This window comes from Tauraco erythrolophus, chromosome 3, assembly GCF_009769465.1.
Source record: "Tauraco erythrolophus isolate bTauEry1 chromosome 3, bTauEry1.pri, whole genome shotgun sequence".
In the NCBI taxonomy this organism is placed as follows: domain Eukaryota; kingdom Metazoa; phylum Chordata; class Aves; order Musophagiformes; family Musophagidae; genus Tauraco; species Tauraco erythrolophus.
Genome location: NC_141467.1, coordinates 69,862,575 through 69,884,688, shown reverse-complemented (window position 1 = coordinate 69,884,688; position 22,114 = coordinate 69,862,575). Strand labels below are relative to the sequence as shown.

At 41.9% G+C, this 22,114-nt stretch overlaps 1 protein-coding gene across 1 annotated transcript in view; it reads left to right on the top strand.

The window, feature by feature from the left end:
- Positions 1 to 6,495: 6,495 nt before the first annotated feature.
- Positions 6,496 to 22,114, top strand: part of JPH1 (junctophilin 1) — an 85,407-nt gene continuing 69,788 nt past the window's right edge. The window contains exons 1-2 of the mRNA XM_086609404.1: positions 6,496 to 6,874; positions 13,540 to 14,296. Coding sequence (XP_086465530.1) covers positions 6,496 to 6,874; positions 13,540 to 14,296 — 1,136 coding nt within the window. The remainder of the gene's footprint in view (positions 6,875 to 13,539; positions 14,297 to 22,114) is intronic.

The following is a 22,114-nucleotide window of genomic DNA, read 5'->3' as shown; positions in this document are numbered from 1 at the left end:
AATGTCCAAGTGGAGGCCAGTGACGAGTGGTGTTCCTCAGGGGTCAGTACTGGGGACAGTGCTATTTAACATCTTGGTTGGAGACATGGACAGTCAGAGTGCACCCTCAGCAAGTTTGCAGATGACATCAAGTTGTGTGGTGTTGTGGACACGCTGGAGGGAAGGGATGCCATCCAGAGGGACCTTGACAGGCTGGAGAGGTGGGCCTGTGAGAACCTCATGAAGTTCAACAAGGTCAAGTGCAAGGTCCTGCACGTGGGTCGGGGCAATCCCAAGCACAAGGACAGGCTGAGCGGAGAATGGATTGAGAGCAGCCCTGAGGAAAAGGACTTGGGACTGCTGGTCGATGAGAAGCTCAACATGAGCCGGCAATGTGCGCTGGCAGCCCAGAAAGCCAACCGTATCCTGGGCTGCATCAAAAGAAGTGTGGCCAAGGGAGGTGATTCTGTCCCTCTACTCTGCTCTCATGAGACCCCACCTGGAATATCGCATTCATCTCTTGCTTCCCCAACACAAGGGGGACATGGAGCTGCTGGAACAAGTCCAGAGGAGGGCCACAAAAATGATCCAAGGGCTGGAGCACCTCTGCTATGAAGACAGGCTGAGAGAGTTGGGGCTGTTCAGCCTGGAGAAGACAAGGCTCCGGGGTGATCTTCTAGCAGCCTTACAGTACTTAAAGGGGGCCTACAGGAAAGCTGAAGAGGGACTTTTCACAAGGGCATGTAGTGATAGGACAAGGTGTAATGGATTTAAACTGAAAGAGGGCAGATTTAGATTGGATATAAGGAAAAAAACTTTCATTCAGAGGGTGGTGAGGTACTAGAACAGGTTGCCCAGAGAAGTTGTAGATGCCCCATCCCTGGAAGTGTTGAAGGCCAGGTTGGATGAGGCTTTGGGCAACCTGGTGTAGTGGAGGGTTTCCCTACCCATGGCAGGGGGGTTGGAACTGGATGATCTTTGTGGTCCCTTCCAACCCTAACCATTCCATGATTCTGTGATTCTTTGATTTAGGAAAAACTTGCTAGGGATAAATCTGATTTTGTAGATCTTTTCCACTTATATAATTGGAGTGGTAATTTAGGGTAATCATTATGATGTTACACTTTTCTTTATATCAAGTATTAGAAAATTGAACACATTTGGAGTTTTTTTGGGTTTCTTTTTTAAAGTGGATTAAGGTATAGTGATTTTTGTTCTGCAGACATATCAAAAAAACCAAAACCCAACAAAACACAAACTAAGAAACCCACAACAAAAACACTACATGTTGACAAGACCCAGAAACAGTACTTTGTGTTTTTTTCATCATTTCATTGGTACTTGTAACACTATTGCATACCTTATAAGATAACCTAATATCTTCATACATTTTAAAATATATATCATTCCAATATAGTGTCTTACTTATACGTAGAGTTCCATTGCTGTTAAAATCACTTCTGAAACAAAGACGATCAACATAAATTCTGTATTTCTTTTTTTAAAAAGATAAACTGCATTTTTATTTAAAAAATCTAATTCAGTTGCTAAGAACAATGCTGAAAATAGAAGTCTGGGTACAGAACATACTCATCTTGTTTTCAAGTTAGAAAAGGATCTGTATTTTTGTTTTTATAAGCCTTATCAGCACTTTTGCAAAGAAAATAATAACAATATTCACTGAGTAAGCATAATATCTCTGGAATTAAATATACTATCTTACTGGCTAGATCCCAGCTTCAAGTGCAAGGTAGAACCGAGACCGATGCAGCTAGGAGAGTAGTTTCATAACATCATGTTTCTCAAATATTACAGAAATATTTTTTTGAAAAAAATCCTGCAGAATTACCATTCCAATATTCACAGTAACTTACGCAAATTTACAGTATAGTAAGAAGAAGTGGTACATTAGTGCATTCCTGTCCTAGAAGTCAGACAACATAATTTGTGTTAAAGTTATACAGAACTGTGTTTGTAAACGTTAATTTAGACTCTAGAGGAAAAAATTGGCATAAGTGTTGTGGCTGTTCATATGGAACCAGGAAAGACCTAGTTGCCATTGAAATTTCTACACTGTGGCTTTCATACTCCCTTCACTCCTCTATTTCTGCCTCCCACACAGCAGTCCTGTGTGTGAACTCATCCAGTATAATGCGTGCAGCTCCTGGAGCTCATCAGTTAAGCACCCTGCCTCCATTCTGCAAAGCACTTGAGAGCATTCTTCGGAGCTTTGCTTTATTTGAGCACAGATATCTTGCAGATGTTTAATTTAAAGCTCATGTGTAGTCCCACTGATGTAAATGGGATTACTAAAGTACTTAAAGTAATTCCCTGCTGAATCAGGCTTTTAAGGGTAAGAATAAATGTGCCTAATTTTTATTCAGGCATCAGATAGCTATAGGCTAATCGTTTAAACTCAGCAGTCTTGTACTGGAGTTTCGTATCTTCACCTGCTGCAACCGTCATCCCTGCACCAAGGACTTTCTTAAATATAACCCTGCAGCACAGTTTTTGCATACATACAGTGTCATCAGGCACTCACGTTTTGCATACACACAGTGTAATCAGACTTAGCGCTGTGATTACTTACACAGCAACGGAACTACCCAAGGTAAACTTTCTCTATTTGGCCAACACACTACAAAATCACACTTTTTTGTAAATGATAAATAAACTGCACCTGGCCTTTGTATTTTCTGAATGTTACATGTGTCAGCAACTTCAGAAAAGAACTCTTGTAAGGCAGTTAAAAAAAAAACAGTAGAAGCAATTACATTTATTTTGGACAAATCAGGTAAACTCATTAATCTACCTATAACTGCTTACGTCCTGCATCTATGGAGTTTTAGAACAATTTTTAACTTGATACTGGGCGGAAGTGTCCAAGAAAACAGAATCTGTGGATCTAAGGTATTTAACAGATAAATGCTATGCACTGCATAGGATCCTTATCTACACCCTGGCCAGAAGCAAACACAAAGTGGCATGAACTAAAGTTGAGGCTCATCAATGCAAAATCTGTCAGAAAAAAAAAAAAATCTACAATCTCATCAGCAGTGAAACACTTGTGACTTCTTACATCATCGAGACCTGGCTAAGTGATGCTAATAGTTCTCTGCAAAGCACTTCTCTCCTCACATCTATCCAAATTTATCCCCTGCTGAAAATATAATAACAGAAGACTGGCAGTGATGAATTCATCTTGTCATCAAGCACCAACTTCATTTAAGTTGATTACTTCATTTAAATGAATACACCTGGAAATATAAACCACATGTAAAATTACCATTCATTTTAAAGTCATTCACAGGTCACTAAAAAAAAAACCCACTGACATGCTTGTGGTAACAGAAGAAGTTTGTATGATACCTTCCTAAAAGTTTCATTGTTCACCTCTGGCCCATCCAATCTTGTTGGTTCATCTGATCTAATACTAAACCTATAAAATTCAAGTCAAGGGAGTAAAACAAAGGACTAACAGGCAGATACTTATTTCATTAATGCAATGGTCCAGCATCTTCTAGTGCACAGATATAAGAACTTAAGGTAGCCTCAGTGAGTTATAGGTTTGGGATATGATAATAGACATCAGACCAACAGCTTTAGGGATAAACAATTTATCTCTAAGTAGCAATACAGTAACACATATACACCAGTAGTGCAACTACCCAGGCCATTACAACAGCAAATCCAGTTGTTCAGTAGTACAACTATTCAGGTGAAAACAACAGCAAATCTAGTAATTCACCAATACTGAGCTGAACGTAATACCTGGGCTTGCAAGGACTTGCACAAAAATGGTTTATCAGCCAGGCCAGCAGGAAGCTGGGCATGGCTGCTTCTTCAGAGGAGCGGCTCGGACACGCAGAGGGGCTGGGGGAATCCCACGCTCCCTCGTCAGACCCATCTCTTCCATTGCTGAGTCACAGAAGCACTGCCTGGACTTGCTAACCAGTCATCCCATCCCACCTCTGCTCCTCTCCGTGCCTGTCCTGCCCCTGGTGTGCATGGGACGAAGAAGTATTGTGTAAGGCAATACTGGTCTCACACCTCCACTGCACGCACAGCAGTTGGAAACACCGAGTAAAGCAATACTTGCCCCACAACAGATAAAACCAATGCTCAGCAGCTCCAGTTCAGCCATGACAACACATGGTACATAAAAGTCTGCTCATAGAATAATACACAATAATAAACAGGGGACCTCAATTATTAGTTTATTTGTATACCAGTATCAGCCACAGGCATGCTGACTTCCAAAACGTAGTTCCTCACACCCACACAAACCATTTCGCTCTTCTGAAATTCTGCTAAAACATCACTGGGCTTTATCTTGCGTCAGAGGAAATAAAACAGAAAAGAGAGACTGACCGAGTGAAAACACTAAGCTCCAAAGCACACATGCGATCACCACTATTGTTTCCCATCTTCTTCTTGACCAAGAAATGCAAGGCATGTAGAGCGTAAAGCCTGATAAGCTCAAGAAATACTCAGAGGATACTGAACTCAATCTTCATCAGTCTCACCTACCGCAACCTTCCAGGTTTCCACAAAAGCTCACATCACAATGAAGGTCTGGGTCCTTAACTTCAGCACAATATACAGCCTTGTCCAAAGACGCATGAAGGACTCCATAATGTCTGTGCTACAGAAACAACATTCTTGTCTGGTTCTCCACACTCTAACACTACAGAATAAAATTCTCAGGGCACAAAGGGGCATCAAAAGCTTTTCCATCTTCTCATGGGCAAGGCACCCGTCTTTGATCTTGTCTTTTTCTCTTGGCATTTGCATCTCCAAACGTGTGCGCAGTCTTTTACCTACGCGTTTTGAAGCGGAGCAAGAAATCCCAAAGACCCTTGTTGGAACAGAAACAAGGCTTTATAGCACAAACCTCCTCTGATGAGAGAGGAGACAACAGGGGCGTGTATTGGTCATAGCGCTCAACTCACTCCTGGAAAGAGCAGAGAAACTTCAGCACTGAACTGTGAGATTGTGGCACAAAAACGTACACGAAGCAGTGTCCTGTGAAGCACAAAGCTTGAAAATTTACCCATGTCAAATGGGTATGTTTAATACGTGCAGTATGTTCATTTCATAGGTTTAAGTCAAAACTGCTTAGAACTGGGCTGAATTTAGCATAAATTTCGGAAGCTGAACTGTTTCAACTTCTGATGGTTTGTGTTCAAATCTTTCATTTGCAATTAAGTTTCTGTTTTCATTCACTGCTACTAAAATAGCCGTTACTATTTCCCTACTTTTCCAAATCATCTGTGTCCAGAAAACACCACTCCCCGTGATTACTAACCATGATTCACGCTTTTAACAAAATCCCCATTGAAGAGGAACATTTCCTTTCAGATTTTCTCCCAGTCCCGTTCTGTAGGTGCGAAAAGAACAAAAAGCCAAGGCTTCAGAAAAGGTGACCCATAACAACAGCTCTCAATCCCTTCTCCACTATGTTCTCTGCTATTTCTATGCTTCCATGTTTCTCCTGTCGTTTGCCCTTGTATTTTTATCTGATTATCAAGTATCTGGCAAAGGAGTACTTGGCAGGATTTAGAGCTATTCAGTCACCCAACGGCCACGGAGCTAAAAGCATAATGAGAGATTCCTTCCTAAGTTCCCAGCAGTGCTGTCCTTGAAAGGCCTCGATACAACTCTCATTCCTTGTGCCCCACGTTTCTCGACCCGTGGTACTGCTGGTTCGCCCCTCCGGAAAGGTGGGCTCTGCATGCGGTCCGGAAAAGGGGCTAAGCACAACTCAGCTGCGCCCTACAGCAACAGCTTAAAACCTGCCTTAGAACTTAGAGCAAGAAAAAACAAGAAATAAAATTTTAAATCACAGGTACAACTTCAAAGCACGCTCCTTTTGCCTACTTGTTGCAGGCGCGGGCGGATGCCGAAGCAACCCGTCCGGGATCCCGCGGCGCGGGCAGCGCTGAGGCAGAGCGAGAGAGCGCTGCCGGAGCGCACGGAGCCGCCAGCCCCGCCGGGCCGTGTCCCGCCGCCGCCCCCCGGGAACCGCACGCCGCGGGGGCCCCGGGCTCCCCCCGCCCTGAGACACGCGCATCCCCGAGCACGGGGGGGGGGGCGGCCCTCTTCCCCGGGAGCGGAGGGCACAAGGAGACATCCCCCGGGAGCCGCCCGCCTGCTCCCGGGGGCAAAGCCAACCCACGTGCGGGCGCAACCCCCGGCCAGCCGGCGGGGCGCGCACCTGCCCGGCGGCGGCGGTGGCTCCGGCCGGGGGCGGTCCCGGGCGGGAGGCGGAGGGACGGGCAGGGAGGAGCGGGGGGCGGGCGCCGCTTGCCGCCGCCGCGGGGCTGCAGCTGGGCTGGGCGCGGGCGGGCGGCCGGCGGAGCGCTCGCAGTCGCGGGGAGCGCCGGGGCGGTCGGTCGGCGGGCGGGAAGGGAAGAGAAGAGAAGGGAAGGCAGGGCAGGCGGAGAAGGGAAGGAAGGAAGGCAGGCAAGGCGGGCGAGAGGCGGTGGCGGCGCCGCGCTCGCCCCGCTGCCCTGGATGACGGGCGGCCGGTTCGACTTCGACGATGGCGGCACCTACTGCGGCGGCTGGGAGGACGGGAAAGCCCATGGGCACGGCATCTGCACCGGGCCCAAGGGGCAGGGCGAGTACGCTGGCTCCTGGTCCCACGGCTTCGAGGTGGCGGGCGGCTACACCTGGCCCAGCGGCAACACCTACCTGGGCTACTGGGCGCAGGGCAAGCGCCACGGGCTGGGCGTGGAGACGAAGGGCAGGTGGATGTACCGCGGCGAGTGGTCGCACGGCTTCAAGGGGCGCTACGGGGTGCGGCAGAGCCTCAGCACGCCGGCCCGCTACGAGGGCACCTGGAGCAACGGGCTGCAGGACGGATACGGCGTCGAGACCTACGGGGACGGAGGTGGGCGCCGGCGGGGGGCGCCCCGCGCGCGGCGGCGGCGGGGGGCGGAGGAGAGGGGCGCGCCTGCGTGGGCGCGCGCGCCGCGGGCCGGGCCCCGCCCCCTACCCCCGCGCCCAACCGCCGCCCCCAACGCCCGGCCGGTCCCGGGCGCGGCGGCCCGTTCGCCCGGCGCTGCCCAGCGGCCGTCTCAGCGCGGCGGGGTCTGTCCTCCGGGAACGGCTCATGGATGCGGGCAGGGGCCGCGTTCCTCGGCGGTCGGCCTTGCCGCCCCGCAGGCCCCGCTGGCGGCCGCGGAGCGCCACAGGTGCTCGGCGCCCGCCCCGCCCCGCTCCGTGAGGAGCCGCCCGGACCCGGCCAAGCGGGGGCGGCCGCGGCCGCGGCCGCGCTGGGGCGCGGGTGGGCTCCGGAGCGGGCTGTTGCTGCCGGGATCGTCGCTTTCTCTCGGCCAGCTGGTAGGAGCCTGCATTACGGCTGCCTGCAGCCAGCTTTCCTTTTTTCTGCGCTGAGGCGGCTGCCGGGCTCCCCGCCCGCGATAACGATAACCGGGGCCGGCAGCGCCTGTCTCTGAGGAGAGCAGGCAAGCCAGCTCGCCGCCTCTCTCCCTTTGCACTGTTTTCGTGGTGAAACAGCAAGAACTTAGTAAGGGAGCCCTGGTGCCGTGTCACTTTGCTAGCAGGGGTGGTTTTCTACGTTCAACACGCTCGGCTTGTACACAGCACGCTGCAGGTAGTGAAGTGGGTGAAAAAGTGAATGAAAGCTTGCATAAAGCTTTGCATAAAGTGAATGAAACTTGGGTCCACCCTCGTGTCATAACTCGTGTGTTGTTTTTTTTTTTTTCAAATAAGGCATAGTTTTAAACACACTGCTCTAAGTACAAGCTGTGTTGTGAAACTACATGGGCCTGCTTCTCACACCTGTCACCACGAAAAAGCCAATGTTTCTAGGGCTGAGCTCAGCTCCCGGTAAGTGTGTGGAGAGGATTGGGCAGTCTGCCTTCCAGCTTAAGTTAGGAGCGGTCAAGAAGTCAAGGTTCAATAAGGTCACTTAGGACTGGAGCTGGTTTTGAACGGTCAGTTACGGTTATTACGGTCAGTTACCTCTGTCATTTCATGCCCAGCATGACAGGTGAACCTGGTGTTTCTTCATCCTTTGCTGTTGTAATAGCATCAGTGGAAGTGTCACCTGCAACTTCTGCAGAGTTGCTCTTCAGCTTGGTTTGTTCCATTGTAACATGGGAAAAACTGGTCTTGGTTTTAAGACTAGAGAGTTGTTAGGTTTTTTTTTTTACAGAAATGCTGCTCGCTTCAGCTTTGAGCAGCATGCTTGGGTAACATGCAAGAAATAGAATATATGAAAATCAGAGGTAGGGTTCACATGATGCAACTAAAGGATTAACCCGTGCATCAGGTCTCTTCATTGATGCTGTTGATGGTTTCTTCAAGAAATTTTGGTAAGAGATTTGTGGTCAAACTTTAAGAATCATGTTAGAGAATAGGTTTTTTTTGTATTAAACGGAAGAAGACCTTTACAGTTGGGTCCTTTTTTTTTTTTCCTTTCTGGAATACAAAACGCGGTGAGTTGGGCAAGATTCATTTCCTTCAGAAAATGAAATGTACTGTGTTTTTTGTACCTTGAACTCTTTTAATCCCCTTGTTTATACATATCTGTAGCTGTCTGAAAATTATTTCCTGGTGTGGAAAGTTCTGATGCTCATAGTCAGCCGAGATATGTGTCTGGGGATTAAAAAAAAAAAAAAGAAAGCGATCAGAATTTTAGTTTTGCTTTCGCCACACAATAGACTTCCATTTTTATTACATTTCTTTTGGCTAATAAGTTAGAAGCTGAAGAATAGCTGAATTTGCAGTGACTGTCTTGTTTTTTGGTTTTTTTTTTTTTCCTTTCCAGAAAAGTAAATTGCCATTTCAGTAAGTTTTCTAGGAGTGATTTTCTCCAGCTAAAATTCTTTTTATCTTTTTCTTTAGACTTCTTGTGGATTTTAAAAATCTCAATGTGATGTTGATAATTGGAGGTGAATTCTCTAAATTTTTAGCCTCAAACCCTACAGGAAATCCTTTGTCCAAAACAGCGTATGAAGTGTGCAGTTTATACTGTAAGATTTCTAGTGCTATTAACTGAAATCTGTTACCATAGACCCAGTCTTTTACGTGTTTTGGTTCATATGAACAGAGGGTGTGAAGTCCCATTGATTTTAATGAAAGTACTCATGAATGAAGCAGAGCAGTACGTCATAGATGTTTGCAGATGTGTTTTTGTTTTCGTGCTCTGGGAACAATAGCCATGTTTGTACACCAGAAGAATGTCTGAAATGTTTTTAGAAGGAAACCAGATTTACATATGTATCTTTAACATACTGTGAAATATTTGCAGGAAAGCTCTTCCCTTATTATGACCTGAGAGTAGTGGCATAGAGAAATAACTTTTTAGACTATGACAGTTGCCACTTTGTTTTCAAACTCACTAAAATCTAGGCCTTTTTGCTGCTTTTTTTTTTCTTTCTTTTTCCCCCCTTTCCTTTTCCCAATATGTTATTTTAAAATGCATTGGTGGTATTGGGAGATGTAGTTGAGAGGAGAGAAAAGGAACAAAAGCGTTGACAGTGTTCCTCAGTGTGTCTGCGCACACCACTTTGCACAACATGAGTAATACATGTCATGCTGTGTTTAAATGCTTAAAATTGTCACTCAGTCAAATCCCTGAGGAAAACACTGTGAATTATAAACCATGATCCTCCATTCATTGCATGTGCTTTTGCTGGGCCTTCAAGTGGCCTGTCAGGTTGTTCCCTGCAGCAATCTGTGCTTCTGTGCTTCCTTTAAACTCCCTAGGTTTTGTTGAATGTGTGAATCTGTGAGCCTACCTGAGCATTTTTTGTAGAGGGATTAAGGCCTAATTTGAAACTTCAGTATGTGTAAATTAGTTAGCACGTTGTGATCCCGCCAATAGCAATAACAAGAATCTTGCCGTAGAATTGTGCGTTGTCATTCCACAGAGGTCAGTCAGTGGCAAATGCATCCTTAAGCAAAGGTCACCAGTAGTACACGTGCTCATTGATTTCTAAGTAGTCTTCTTTCCAGATGCATGCTTATCTAACATTGGAGTATGAAAAGCATGCAGAAATCTTGATGTAACAATCAATTTGTTAAACCACAGGCGATGTAAGTAAAGGATAAGAGCAAGAGAAGTAGTTATGAGGTCCTTGGCCTCAGCTTTTTCACACAGTGTAAATTTAAATTTTAGCTGTAGATCTTTAGCTGTAGGCAATAACATTTAAAGCTGTAAGATACACCCAGGATTTTTTGAGAGGAATGGAACAATGTAACTCTAAGGAGACGGGCTAGGAAATTACCTTACAGCAACTTGCCCACAAAAAAAAAAAAAGAAAAAATATACTTTCTACTAGTTCTCAGGCTCAAAATAGGAACACCTTTTCAGGGGAACCAATTAAACACCAGATGGATGGTCAGTAGAAGCTGTGACTGAATTACATCCTTCAGTTACAAGGGATACCAAGCCTAGCTTTTCAAAAATTAATGCTGAACAATGTTACTGTGTTATGGTCAAATACAGTTTTAAATTAGTGTTAATTAAAATTTCAACAGTTGATCCTTACTGGAACTGCTTTGAACCGTCAGTTATAGTATAAGGTGAAACGGGAAGAGGTGTGCTTGTTGATATATCATTGACAGTTTTATCTCTGTATACAGATAGGTAAACATTGCATATGTTTGCATCTTCATATATGGGAAAAGCGTTTTTGTCATGTTTTATATGCTGTAGTATTTAATTATATTGCAATATTAAGATGCCTTATGTTTTCTTACGTTTCTTCTGTTGAAGAAGATGATACAGTTAGAGTCCTATATTGTCAGTCAAATTATTGTACAAGTCTCTTGTAGTCTACATTCTGGACACTGCTCTCCATCTGCCAGTAAAATATTTTTCCTTTGAAATGTCAGTTGAAAAAATCAAGGAAAATGAATCTGCTTTCTAGCACTAGTATCAAAGCCTTTCCCTTAGTGTATTTGTAATGACAGAAGAGATAGTTGTTACCTGCAAGACTGCACAAAATTCCAACTAAATATCTTTGGTGCTTTCTAAAGAACCAATTCAGTATGACTCTTCCATTTTCTCATTGACTTATTTTCTCTTTAGCAGAAGCTGGCGTTGATTTTATTTCCCTGGTAGAAAGAAAAATTGTATAAGTAAATAGCGCATCAGTTGTCCTTGTATTAATGCCTTTATGGGCAACAGCCACCAATTCCACTTTTTTCCTACAGAGTATTGAAAAATACAAGTCCTAAATGAAATATTTTTGAGCTTTCCAAGTTTATGAATTAAAACAAAATATTAGTAAGAAAAAAGGCTGACCTTTTGTACTTTTAATAAAATTCCATACTGAAATAAGTTGATTCTGCTTCGAGTCTGACACGCAAATAGCAACATGGAGAGCCATAATTATGAGTTGCTGCTCTAATGTAATATTGTGATGTAATCAAAATTAGAATTAGATTTATTATTTTTAAATGAAATTAACTGGTGCAGAATGTTAGACAGATTGTTGTGCGTAGCAGTAAGTATACATAGCCAGATTCTTAGCTCCAGCATATTACTATGATACTAGGGGGATCCCAGATATAATTATGGACAAATGTAGTCATTTATACTTATAAAATATTAATGTAGTTCTAGGAAATGTCAGTTTAATAGAGAAAAAAAATTACAACATGGCTGTATTTTTGCAGTATTTACAGAATACGTCATACCAGTGCTTTGTGCTCATGTTTCTATTTGTTCTTCTCCATATGCTGAGTTTTTTTTAAATAATCATGTTTCTAGATTCAGCACCCTTAAAATCAGTGCAGCAGTAGGTATCCAGGATACAGAGAATGAGAAAAGAAACTAAGTAAGTTGTTTGTTTGTGTCAGCAGCCATCTGTTAAAACAAAAACCTTCCACTTGGTAGAATTTTCTTCTGACCCAAAATAGTTATGTTGTGGAACCTATTTAGTATTATATAATAAAGAAAACACACTTGGTAAATTTAATTGCATGTTAACATTGAAATATAACTTAGCAGATGAGGTTCTACACTAAAGCAGTAATTGATAGATAATTGACACATACATGACCAAAACAGTATGTTTATACAAGGGAGATGGAATCTCAAAGCAAATGAAGCTTTGAGCTACATCTAAAACTGCAGATATTTCACAAATATTTTCAGAAAAATGTAGTCAATCACTGAATTTGACATTTGATATTTAGTTCTCTGAAGAATAGTTTTTAATAGGTGTTCCAATTAAAGCAGATCAAAATCAAAGAAAGGTATTTTAAAGATTGCTTATTCATCCTTCTGTAAGATTATTCAGACTCAGAATAGCTATTTAAAAAAAAAAAAGAAGCAGCTCTAGGTGGGCGAAAGACTTCATTTTGAGCAGCTTAAAGCAGTTTAATGGGAATTAGAGTGAAATGATCTTAGAAAGCAAATTATCCTGTATTTGCCAGTTGTGGGGTTCCTGGCACCTTCCTTTGGAACATCTGGTACAACTGGCTTTCAGAGACTAGACATTGGAGTATGTATATCGTCAAAACAAAAATGCCTTTCGAGAATACAAGAAAAAAAATTATCTGCAGTAGTAATCTGATAATGCTGGGGTTTGGCTCGGATGCGGCTTTGCATGGATATCTATGACTTGTCGTATCAAATACCATGTTGCTCTTCCGTATATTGCTGTTCTTAATCACAAAAATAATTATGATTGCAACAATGAAATATATTTATGATAGAATGACGTGCAATATTCTGTTTATCACTGCTTGTCTGTCTTATGTACCGCAGAAAAAATGAAAGGCAAAAAAAATGCTAAAGGATTCATGTTTCTGATCTTTGTGTCACAACGTAATGCAGAAATCAGTGCCATGTTTACGATAGTGGGGATACCAAAAAGTGTTGATATCAAGAGTTCATAAAGTGTAAGATAGACTGAGGTTTTGTTCTTCCATTCAAGTACCTGAAAAAATTTCAAAGTATTTAATTTTACAATAGAGGTTTGTAACAGTGGATGCAAAGGCCCATCTGAAGACAAGACAATTTAGTGGATTGTCACATATATCCTGACAAGGGAGGTCTGTAGTCACCCTAAACCCAGGATAACAGGATGTTTTTTACTCCTATTTGTGCTTTCTGTCAGCAGCTGGAGGCAAGTGCCATGAGTGTCCTGCTCCCTTCTCTCCCTCCATCCCTGTCTCCCTCCCCACCTGACCCCATATAACATGGCTTTGCTTCTCCCCATCTGACCACCTTAAAAAAATGTTGAGGGAGTCCTGCTTTAGAAATTTCTATTGAAAATTTTTCCATGAACAGGTGCATTAAAAAAATGCTTATGATTATAGCTACTGTGTCTTAGTTGCCAAAATAAATCACTTCAGCTGAGAAAGTGAAGGCTTTGTTAAGTGGAAGAATAATTTATAACTGAAACAAGCAACAAAAGTATTTTATGTGCTGTGTGATATGCTATGATTTTTCTGCATTTCTTCTTACCAAAAATGGAGCTGACAACATAGTATTGCCTGTAGCATACTGCACATACAGTACTAGGTCTTCTACAGCTTCCTAAATTTAATTTCTCCTTATTGCTTTAAAAGGTACATACCAGGGACAATGGACAGGAGGGATGCGACATGGATATGGTGTACGTCAGAGTGTACCCTATGGCATGGCAACTGTGATACGTTCACCCCTCCGAACGTCTCTAGCTTCACTTCGAAGTGAGCAGAGCAACGGCACTGTTCTGCATGATGTCACTTCAGACAGTCCGGCTGGAACAAGAGGAGGTTTTGTGCTCAATTTTCACAGTGATCCAGAAGCCATGGGCATTAAGAAAAAAGGAGGCTTATTCAGAAGAGGTTCCCTTCTTGGTAGTATAAAACTTAGAAAATCTGAATCTAGGTCATCGATATCTAGCAAACGGAGCTCCGTCAGGAGCGATGCTGCCATGAGCAGAATTAGTTCCAGTGATGCCAACTCTACAATTAGTTTTGGAGACGGTGACTGTGATTATTGCCCTATGGAAGACCATGTTGATGCCACCACTACAGAAACCTATATGGGTGAATGGAAGAATGATAAGCGCAGTGGTTTTGGTATTAGCGAGCGTTCAAATGGTATGAAATACGAAGGAGAATGGCTAAATAACAGGAGGCATGGATATGGATGTACCATGTTTCCAGATGGCACCAAAGAAGAAGGAAAATACAAAAATAACGTTTTGGTCCGTGGAATAAGAAAGCAACTTATACCAATACGAAACACAAAAACTAGAGAAAAGGTGGACAGAGCAATAGAGGGTGCACAGCGAGCAGCTGCCATGGCAAGAACCAAAGTGGAAATTGCAACTTCAAGGTATGTTAACACAAAATTTATTTGTTCATCGCTGAATTTTCAGAAACAAAAATGCGTTACGATACGCAAGCTCGTTCTGTTGACAAAAGACTCAAAAGAGCAAGGGTGTGAATGTTGTCTTTAGTGAGTGCTTGCTCACCTTTTGGTTTCACAGGTGTAACTCCATTGACTTTAGTGGCATTACACATATGAAACTTGGGACTTCAGCTTGTTTGAGTAAAGATGTTTATGTATGTTCCATAGCATACTGTGAAAGTAAATTTCCACTGCTTATATGTTTCTGCTTTCACCCAAGAGCTGCTGTATTATGCCTTTAAACCCGTTTGGAAAATGAAACAAGTGAGGAAGTGGAGAATCATTTGGGGATGTTAGGTGAAGATTTAGTATCTTCCCATAAGCATGCTCCTGTTGCTCTTATTGTGTTGATGATTTTTTGGGTAGCCTCACTGAAGTTGCTGTTTTGACACTGAGCATCTTAAGATGCATCTGTTTATCCGAGAGACAGAGGTATCAACAGTGTAAAAATAACGGTCAAGGCTCTTGTGCTTAGAGGCTGTTGATTCAGTTGCTAGGACGGTACCTGCCAAAAGAGTTTTGTGTGAGGATACTTTTGTTTTGGAGTATGCTTCTCCCACAGTCTGAATTCATCTGGATCTTCTGACCACCACTTCAAATAGTGGTGGTGATCTTCTTCCCACCCCTCTGCCGAGTGTCTGAGATGAGAGAAGTGTACAGCTATTAGCAGCCAGGAAAAAAAAGCTTCACTTTGAAATCCTAACCAAAAACCGAGCAAAGTTGTCTGAAATGGAATTGTTACAAATTAAATCAGTATAGACAATTTTAATAAGTTTTACTATTAAGTCTGAGAGCTCTTAAGAAAGCTATTTAATTTTTAATGTTTTCCAGTAAGTTTCTGTGGCAGTTTCTCTGTGGTTGGGTTTAGTATATTCCTCAGGCAGGCTTTTCTTGAAATACACTGTGGACCAAAAAAAGAGCCCAGAAATGTGCATGAAAGAAAATCTTCATGCTATTTCGGAAAGAGGATGTCACATTACAGTTAGAGCTGAACAACTGATTCCTAATTTGGTGTGGTCAGTAGTGTGTGCTCAGTGACTGTCCTTTTTCTGACAGTCATAAAGAACACAGAAAAGACCAAAAACTGTGTAAGTGGGAAAGCTTGAATACATGGATGGCTCATAGCAGAAGCTAGTTGAGACACAAACATGAAGAAGTCAGCGTACTGTGAAAGAACCTTTCTGAGCACTGGTCACCTAGGTAACTAGAGGGTAGGATATACTTAATTACTTCTATAAATATATGTGAGGCATTATATGACAGCATACCACATTAGCAAAGCAGAGCAATAATAGCTAACTTCAAGAAATTACTGGATCCTATTCATGGTCTGTCAGTGCATAATAAACCCTAGTTCTGAAAAAGTTGAGGCGGTGGGATGTGTGGATAGGGGGAAGTCACCACTTTGTGTCCATATAAAGCTATTAAAAAGCTGTAGTCTGAGACTATTCAGTTACAAGGCACGGTGTATGCTCTTCCTCTTCAAGGAGGGATATGTCTCTGAACTGTTTCGTTTGCTGTTCCTTCCCTTCAATTTTAGGTGAAGGACAGAGTTCACATTGCTTCTTTTGGAACAGTCCATGAAAACAATGTTTATTACTTGAAAAGATGTTTTTCAAAGTGCAACAACAGGAGGCATCAGTTGTAGTGCAGTGGTGACCATGGGCTGTTCCTTTGGTTTTTCAGCTGAGAATCTCTCTGGAACAGTCCCGTGACTACCAGTATGGATAGCAAGATTGCAGATCCAGGTTTCCTCTCTTTTAGTAGCCTTTGTACTAACTGTACTGGCACTGAGTCAAAGGCAAAGAGACTTGACATCTAGTCGGACAACATCAGGCATAAAGATTACGTGAACTTCACTTGTGAGTGTGTGTTGGACTCACCTAGTAAGGATGACACAACCCTTCCCATCTCCCAGGTTTTCAGAATTGCCTTTAGTACCAACGAGTGGGAGCAAGGCCATGGTGTTATGAACTAAGGGACTGTCATATACTGGCAGAGACAGTAGCACTGACTGTCTAAGAGCCAGATCATCTGGAAGAGATGTAGATTTCCATTCCATCAGTGGGAGAACTCTCTAAATAGAGCTTTTTCTCACCCCTAAAACCATCAAATGTCCACATTTCCATTCCAAAGAGCTAGAAACCCTCTCAGCCAGATACCTCCAGATACCTTCCTTTTCAACACAACTTTGAGTTTTATGCTCTTCTTCCTGTACTGTTTATTCCCCAAATGTTTGCTCAGCCAAACAAAACCAGATCATACTCCTCTTCATAGCTCCCTGCTGGTCATGACAGGTTTGGCTGGTGGTTTGACCTGTGACAGATGTCCACACAGTCATCGACAAGACCAACCACTGTTTTGCTTTACACTCCTGATGTCTTTTTATGTCTAGAAGTCCTCTGTAGTAATCTCTGTAGTCTTCCTTTATCTGTCACTGCAGTTTGGTGTAAAAAGAAAAAGCTAAAAGCTGGTTTAAATGTTGCGTCTCTGGGCCTGAATTTACACTGGCTCACCTGCCTCAGCCTATGGAGTTTTGAGGCATTCGTACTGAGGTGCATTTCTCAAAAGATACCACATCACAAAATTGTGTGATGTATAGAAAGCTGCTGCATCAGGCAAATGGTTACCAGTCTCTGCTACACAGCTCTATATTCAAAACAGATTATAAATTAGCAATGAATAATAATCCTTTTAAGATGATAACGCAGCTTAACAGTCTTAATTATGTATTATAGTTTCACTGGCTATATTTAAGACAAGATATTAAGGTGTAAATATAAAAATCCCAGAATTTGAGGAATTTCAGAAGTATGTTCTGTATTTCTCCATTTTAAAATACTAAAAGATTTTGTTGGAGTTTTTTTAATCATTATTATAGGCAGTAATTAGGTCAAATTCATCTTTAACCCATTTGTGCTACAAGCAGGTTTACTTCATATGCCTTTCTTGGGGCTTGGTGTCTAAAAGGAAAAGCTACCTTTCAGAAATTTTAAATAAAATATCTTCTATGTTATTCCAAGCACATGTGAAACACTTAAAATGCTGGAAGATGTGCATTTGGAAGAGCCCTTTGGAAGATGTTAAAAAGCCCCAAATGCTCATTCAACCAAGAGGTGAATAAAAACTTGTTTTGAGGATATAAAATAATTCTCACTTTAGGGATTCTCAACTTCCTTTTCATTGCTGTCATGTGTCTTGTTCAAGGGAGATATATATCCCTCTGCAGTTTAATATGAGCTGGAATTATATTAGAGCACTTCTTTCCTGGTATGAAAATCACTTAAGTCCTCATAAGAGGAGCTATTCAGTGTGCTATATGAACTTCACCTCATCAATAATTATGATGGTATAAACTGTAAATTTTTTGGAATTAATTTTCAGAGTTTGAACATAAACTTACTTTCTAATACTCAGTATCACTGGGTGTTTTTAAATGCATCCATCCTGTAAGTAAATATGTAGCACTGGAAGCAGAAAGGAATGATGTTTGTTTACATACACCCCTTCATATACCAGATTGTTTCTCGAAAAGTGAATATTATGGGTACAGAATTGAGCTCTCAGAGCTAAGCCTTTTTTTTTTTTTCTCCCTTTAGATTTTTTTTCTAACTAATACTCAACTAGAAGTTCTTTAAGTGTTGACTCTCTGAGGAAAAAACTGCAGGGATGCAGAGGGACAAGATAAAGTACAGTAAGAGTAAGACATATGAATCAGAAGATAGTGTGTGGAGGAAAAGGGAGAAAGAAAACAAAAGAAAAAATATTTCCTCGTTGATATTTTCCTTATACTCTATTGATCTCTCAGGTCATAAAACAAGCAGGTTAAAGAATTGTATCTTCTTTTTTTTTTTCTCTTTTCCTCGGAAGCTAAATACTTTTAATTACTTCGAAGTTGTGAGTGAGTTTTAAGTAAGGTGTACTGTCATAAAATGCTGTGAGAACTTTTGAAAGCAACATTGTAATGGGTCTTCCTCACATGAGCACCTGAAGTTTGGTGAGGATAATGGTGCCTTTGTGTTAGACACTGCACAAACAAATTACCCTGTCTAGAGACCTTGCAGTCTGGGAAAATGACAGGGCCCAACAAATGGAAAGAATCTGGCAAAAGACTGTGAAAGGACATGAGATCGAGATAACAGTAAAATTAATATGTTGCAACTAATAACGTAGAGCAGTTCCTCCTTGTTAATTAGCTGTCGGTGCTCAGATAGCAGTGACTAGCAAGCCTCTAGTCAGGAGGACCTTTCAAGGGGAGCGCTGAAGGGGGATTAACTGGTGTTTTTTCTGCAGTGATTTCTTTTTCAGAGTAGCTTTTTTAGACAGCTCAATTTTATTTTTAACATGTTTGTGTCCAAGTCCACAGATGCTATGGCTTACTTTCAGCCTTTATTTTTTAATAGAAACTACTGACACTCTGGTTGTGATCCGGTTTCATGAGCAGCCTGCTTTGTTCTGCCGGGCTGCAGAGGAGCTTTTTTTTGTGTGTTTATTTGCTCTGTTTATTTAAGTGCTCTTATTTTGCATTTTGGAGGGGAGTTGGTGAAGGAGCTGCAGGAGGAGGGTGCTGGAGGATTGATTTGGTATTGGAGACCCAGTATAATGCTTTTGGATTTTATTTGGGAGCGAGTCTGCTGTCACAGCCTGGACTTTGTTGGGTCCCTGCTCTCCCTCACTGTCAGTAGTGGCCTCCTGAAGCCAGTAGCTGGCTTGTGTAATGTTCGACACCCAGGATGATTTAGAAAGCTCCGATTTACCCTGGGGCCTGGCCTGGCGCTGCCCCAGCCTGGGCCTGGGCGCTGAGCATTGGCTTTAAGTCGCTGGGCAGCACCTGCTCCTGAAAGGCACGGGTCAGTTGTCTGCCCCAGAGCACTAGTGTTGGCAGTACAGCGGTTATATAAGAAATCAGTGCTTGTATTTTTCATAACCTTAATTCAGAATAAGTTCCAATAGTGGTGGGTTCAGGTGAAGTATGTGGGACTGTCAGGAAGGAGGACTAAATGGTTTAGTAGCCAGTTCTTTTGTTGTGTTCATTGCCTTGTGTGACCAGTGCTCTCAGCTTGACCTGAACAAACTGTGATTTCTAGGGAGAGCTGGAATTGCGTGCATGTGGTAGTATAGTTTGTGTCCACACTAGATGGCAGCTGCCAATCATTCCAAGCAGCACTGAATTATGTGCACCACACACGGCTTTCCATGCTGGATTTAGCTGACTCTACCAATCTCACTTTACTCAAGAAACTAAACTGGACACTTGCAAGACTAGTGCCTCACACGTCTTTGAGATGCTTTACTTATTATAGCTGAAATACGAACATTGTGTTTAGGAATAGGATCCAACAAATACCAAAGGTATTTATATAAGACTGCTTGCTTGAGCACAAAAAGCTGCCTTAGATTCAAAACAAAATCAGTTTTAATAATTTTACTACATAGTCTATTTGAAGGTAACAAATAAAATGCTGTGGTATTAAAATAAGTCTTGACCTACTACAAATAGTAATTTTAGTGTTAATTCTGTATTCTTTAGAGGAAACCATATGTTCCTTGAATCCTGTGGGAGTTATACAACTAACTTCAGTGCGGCACGTTTTCACTCGGATTTCACAAGCAACTCATTGGTAGAAGAATATAGTCTTTTGACTGTTCTGCTGTTATTTGCTGGGGAATGAATAATACATCTGTTTGAAATATATAGACTGTACAAATATCATTACACAAATTTGATTTTTCTTAGTATTTAATGCAGTAAGATTACATGGCTGAAAATACGCAAAATTGCTCCTGTACTATCCCTTAGCTGGAAGTTTAAGAAAGCCTCAAGTATTGAACTTTTTGATCAAATTACCTATATCTAAATACACCTACCTACAGCCATAAGTCTGAATAGGGGTATTTTTTTTTTTTTAAAAGGCAGTTCTGGAGTATAGCCAGTCTTACTTTGTGTTTGCATAAGACACAGAATTGTTGCCCCAGAGTTGCTTTTCTAACTTGTTTAGAATCAGAAGATTGGTAAATAAGATTGAAAATACACTCTGCTTTCAAAATACAAATGAACCTACACACTGCACCACTGCCTTTAAAGTAACCATCCAAGAAAGCCTTTTTTTTAATATAAAAACCTTTTTGAAATATTTGTTTGTTCAGATGGGTAAGGATTTTTTTTGATTAGGAGCTGAAAGAATCTTTACAGTGACAGCCACACAAATGTATGTGAAAACACTACTGCTTTTTTTTTTTTATGATACTGAGATACACTAGCAAAAGACTAATATTTTTTTTGTAGCCAAAGAAGATGAGCTGTTATGCAGATTCTTGCCTTAGTTTTTACACAGCGTCTCAGTTTTGATCTGTATTACAACAATTGTTCAAAAGCTAAGCCACAAACAGCATCTGTCTCTACTGACTTTCAGGAGAGTTTTTGTGATAGCAATAAATCTCCATTTGGAAAACAAAATCTGGATTGTTTATGCTGGTTAGTCACGTATGAACCATAGTATAAAGCCATTAGATTTATGTTATTGATTGCCATTAAAATATTATAAAAAACAAAAAGATAATTTATATTCCTATTGTATTTAGTACTACATACATATGTCTAGTAGTACTAGTCAGAGCTTGAGTAATTTACTTGGTGTTTTGCGCAAATACTGAACCAATTAATACAGAACCTTCCCAGCTTCTTTCTTCAAAGAAATAAGAAAATGTGCTGTCATCTAACTGTAACATTGTTGATCAATATTCTAGAGTAGAATGTTTTTCTACATCAGAAAAGTACTCATTTAAATGATTTAGTTAATGCCTCCTATGTTGATCTAATTGTATATTTCCCAAATAATAATTGATTAATTTTCTGAAAACTGGTGTAATTCAATGAGTAATGCTGTTTGTTTGAATACTAATTGATCAGTGATACATATTATGACTTCTGTTCATTCTTCTGGTGATTAATACATTTTTCTATTTTATGCATCTAATAGACATTAGTACATTTTCATACACTGACTTGCCTTTTGCCTACCTCACTATGATTTTCCTCTTTTATTACTGCTCTATTTGTACTTTGTTATGCTTTCTGCTTCTCTGTTGTTTTACAGTTCTCTGCTCTCATTGTCTGGGGATGCAGAGGCACAGTTTCTTTGTGGCTAGTGTCCAGGAGTAAATTTCTTGCTTGTCTCCCGTCAAGCCCATATAAATGTTTAACATCTGAAACAACCTATTGATTATTCTTGTTTTCCTCTTTAGATCATAGAATCATAGAATGGTTAGGGTTGGAAGGGACCTCAAAGATCATCTAGTTCCAACCCCCCTGCCGTGGGCAGGGACACCCTCCACTACACCAGGTTGCCCAAAGCCTCATCCAACCTGGCCTTCAACACTTCCAGGGATGGGGCATCTACAACTTCTCTGGGCAACCTGTTCCACTGCCTTACCACCCTCTGAGTGAAGAATTTCTTCCTTATATCTAATCTAAATCTGCCCTCTTTCAGTTTAAAGCCATTGCCCCTTGTACTATCACTACACGCCCTTGTAAAAAGTCCCTCTCCAGCTTTCCTGTAGGCCCCCTTTAAGTACTGGAAGGCTGCTAGAAAATCACCCTGGAGCCTTGTCTTCTCCAGGCTGAACAGCCCCAACTCTCTCAGCCTGTCTTCATAGGAGAGGTGTTCCAGCCCTCGGATCATCTTCGTGGCCCTCCTCTGGACTCGTTCCAGCAGCTCCATGTCCTTCTTTTGTGGAGGACAA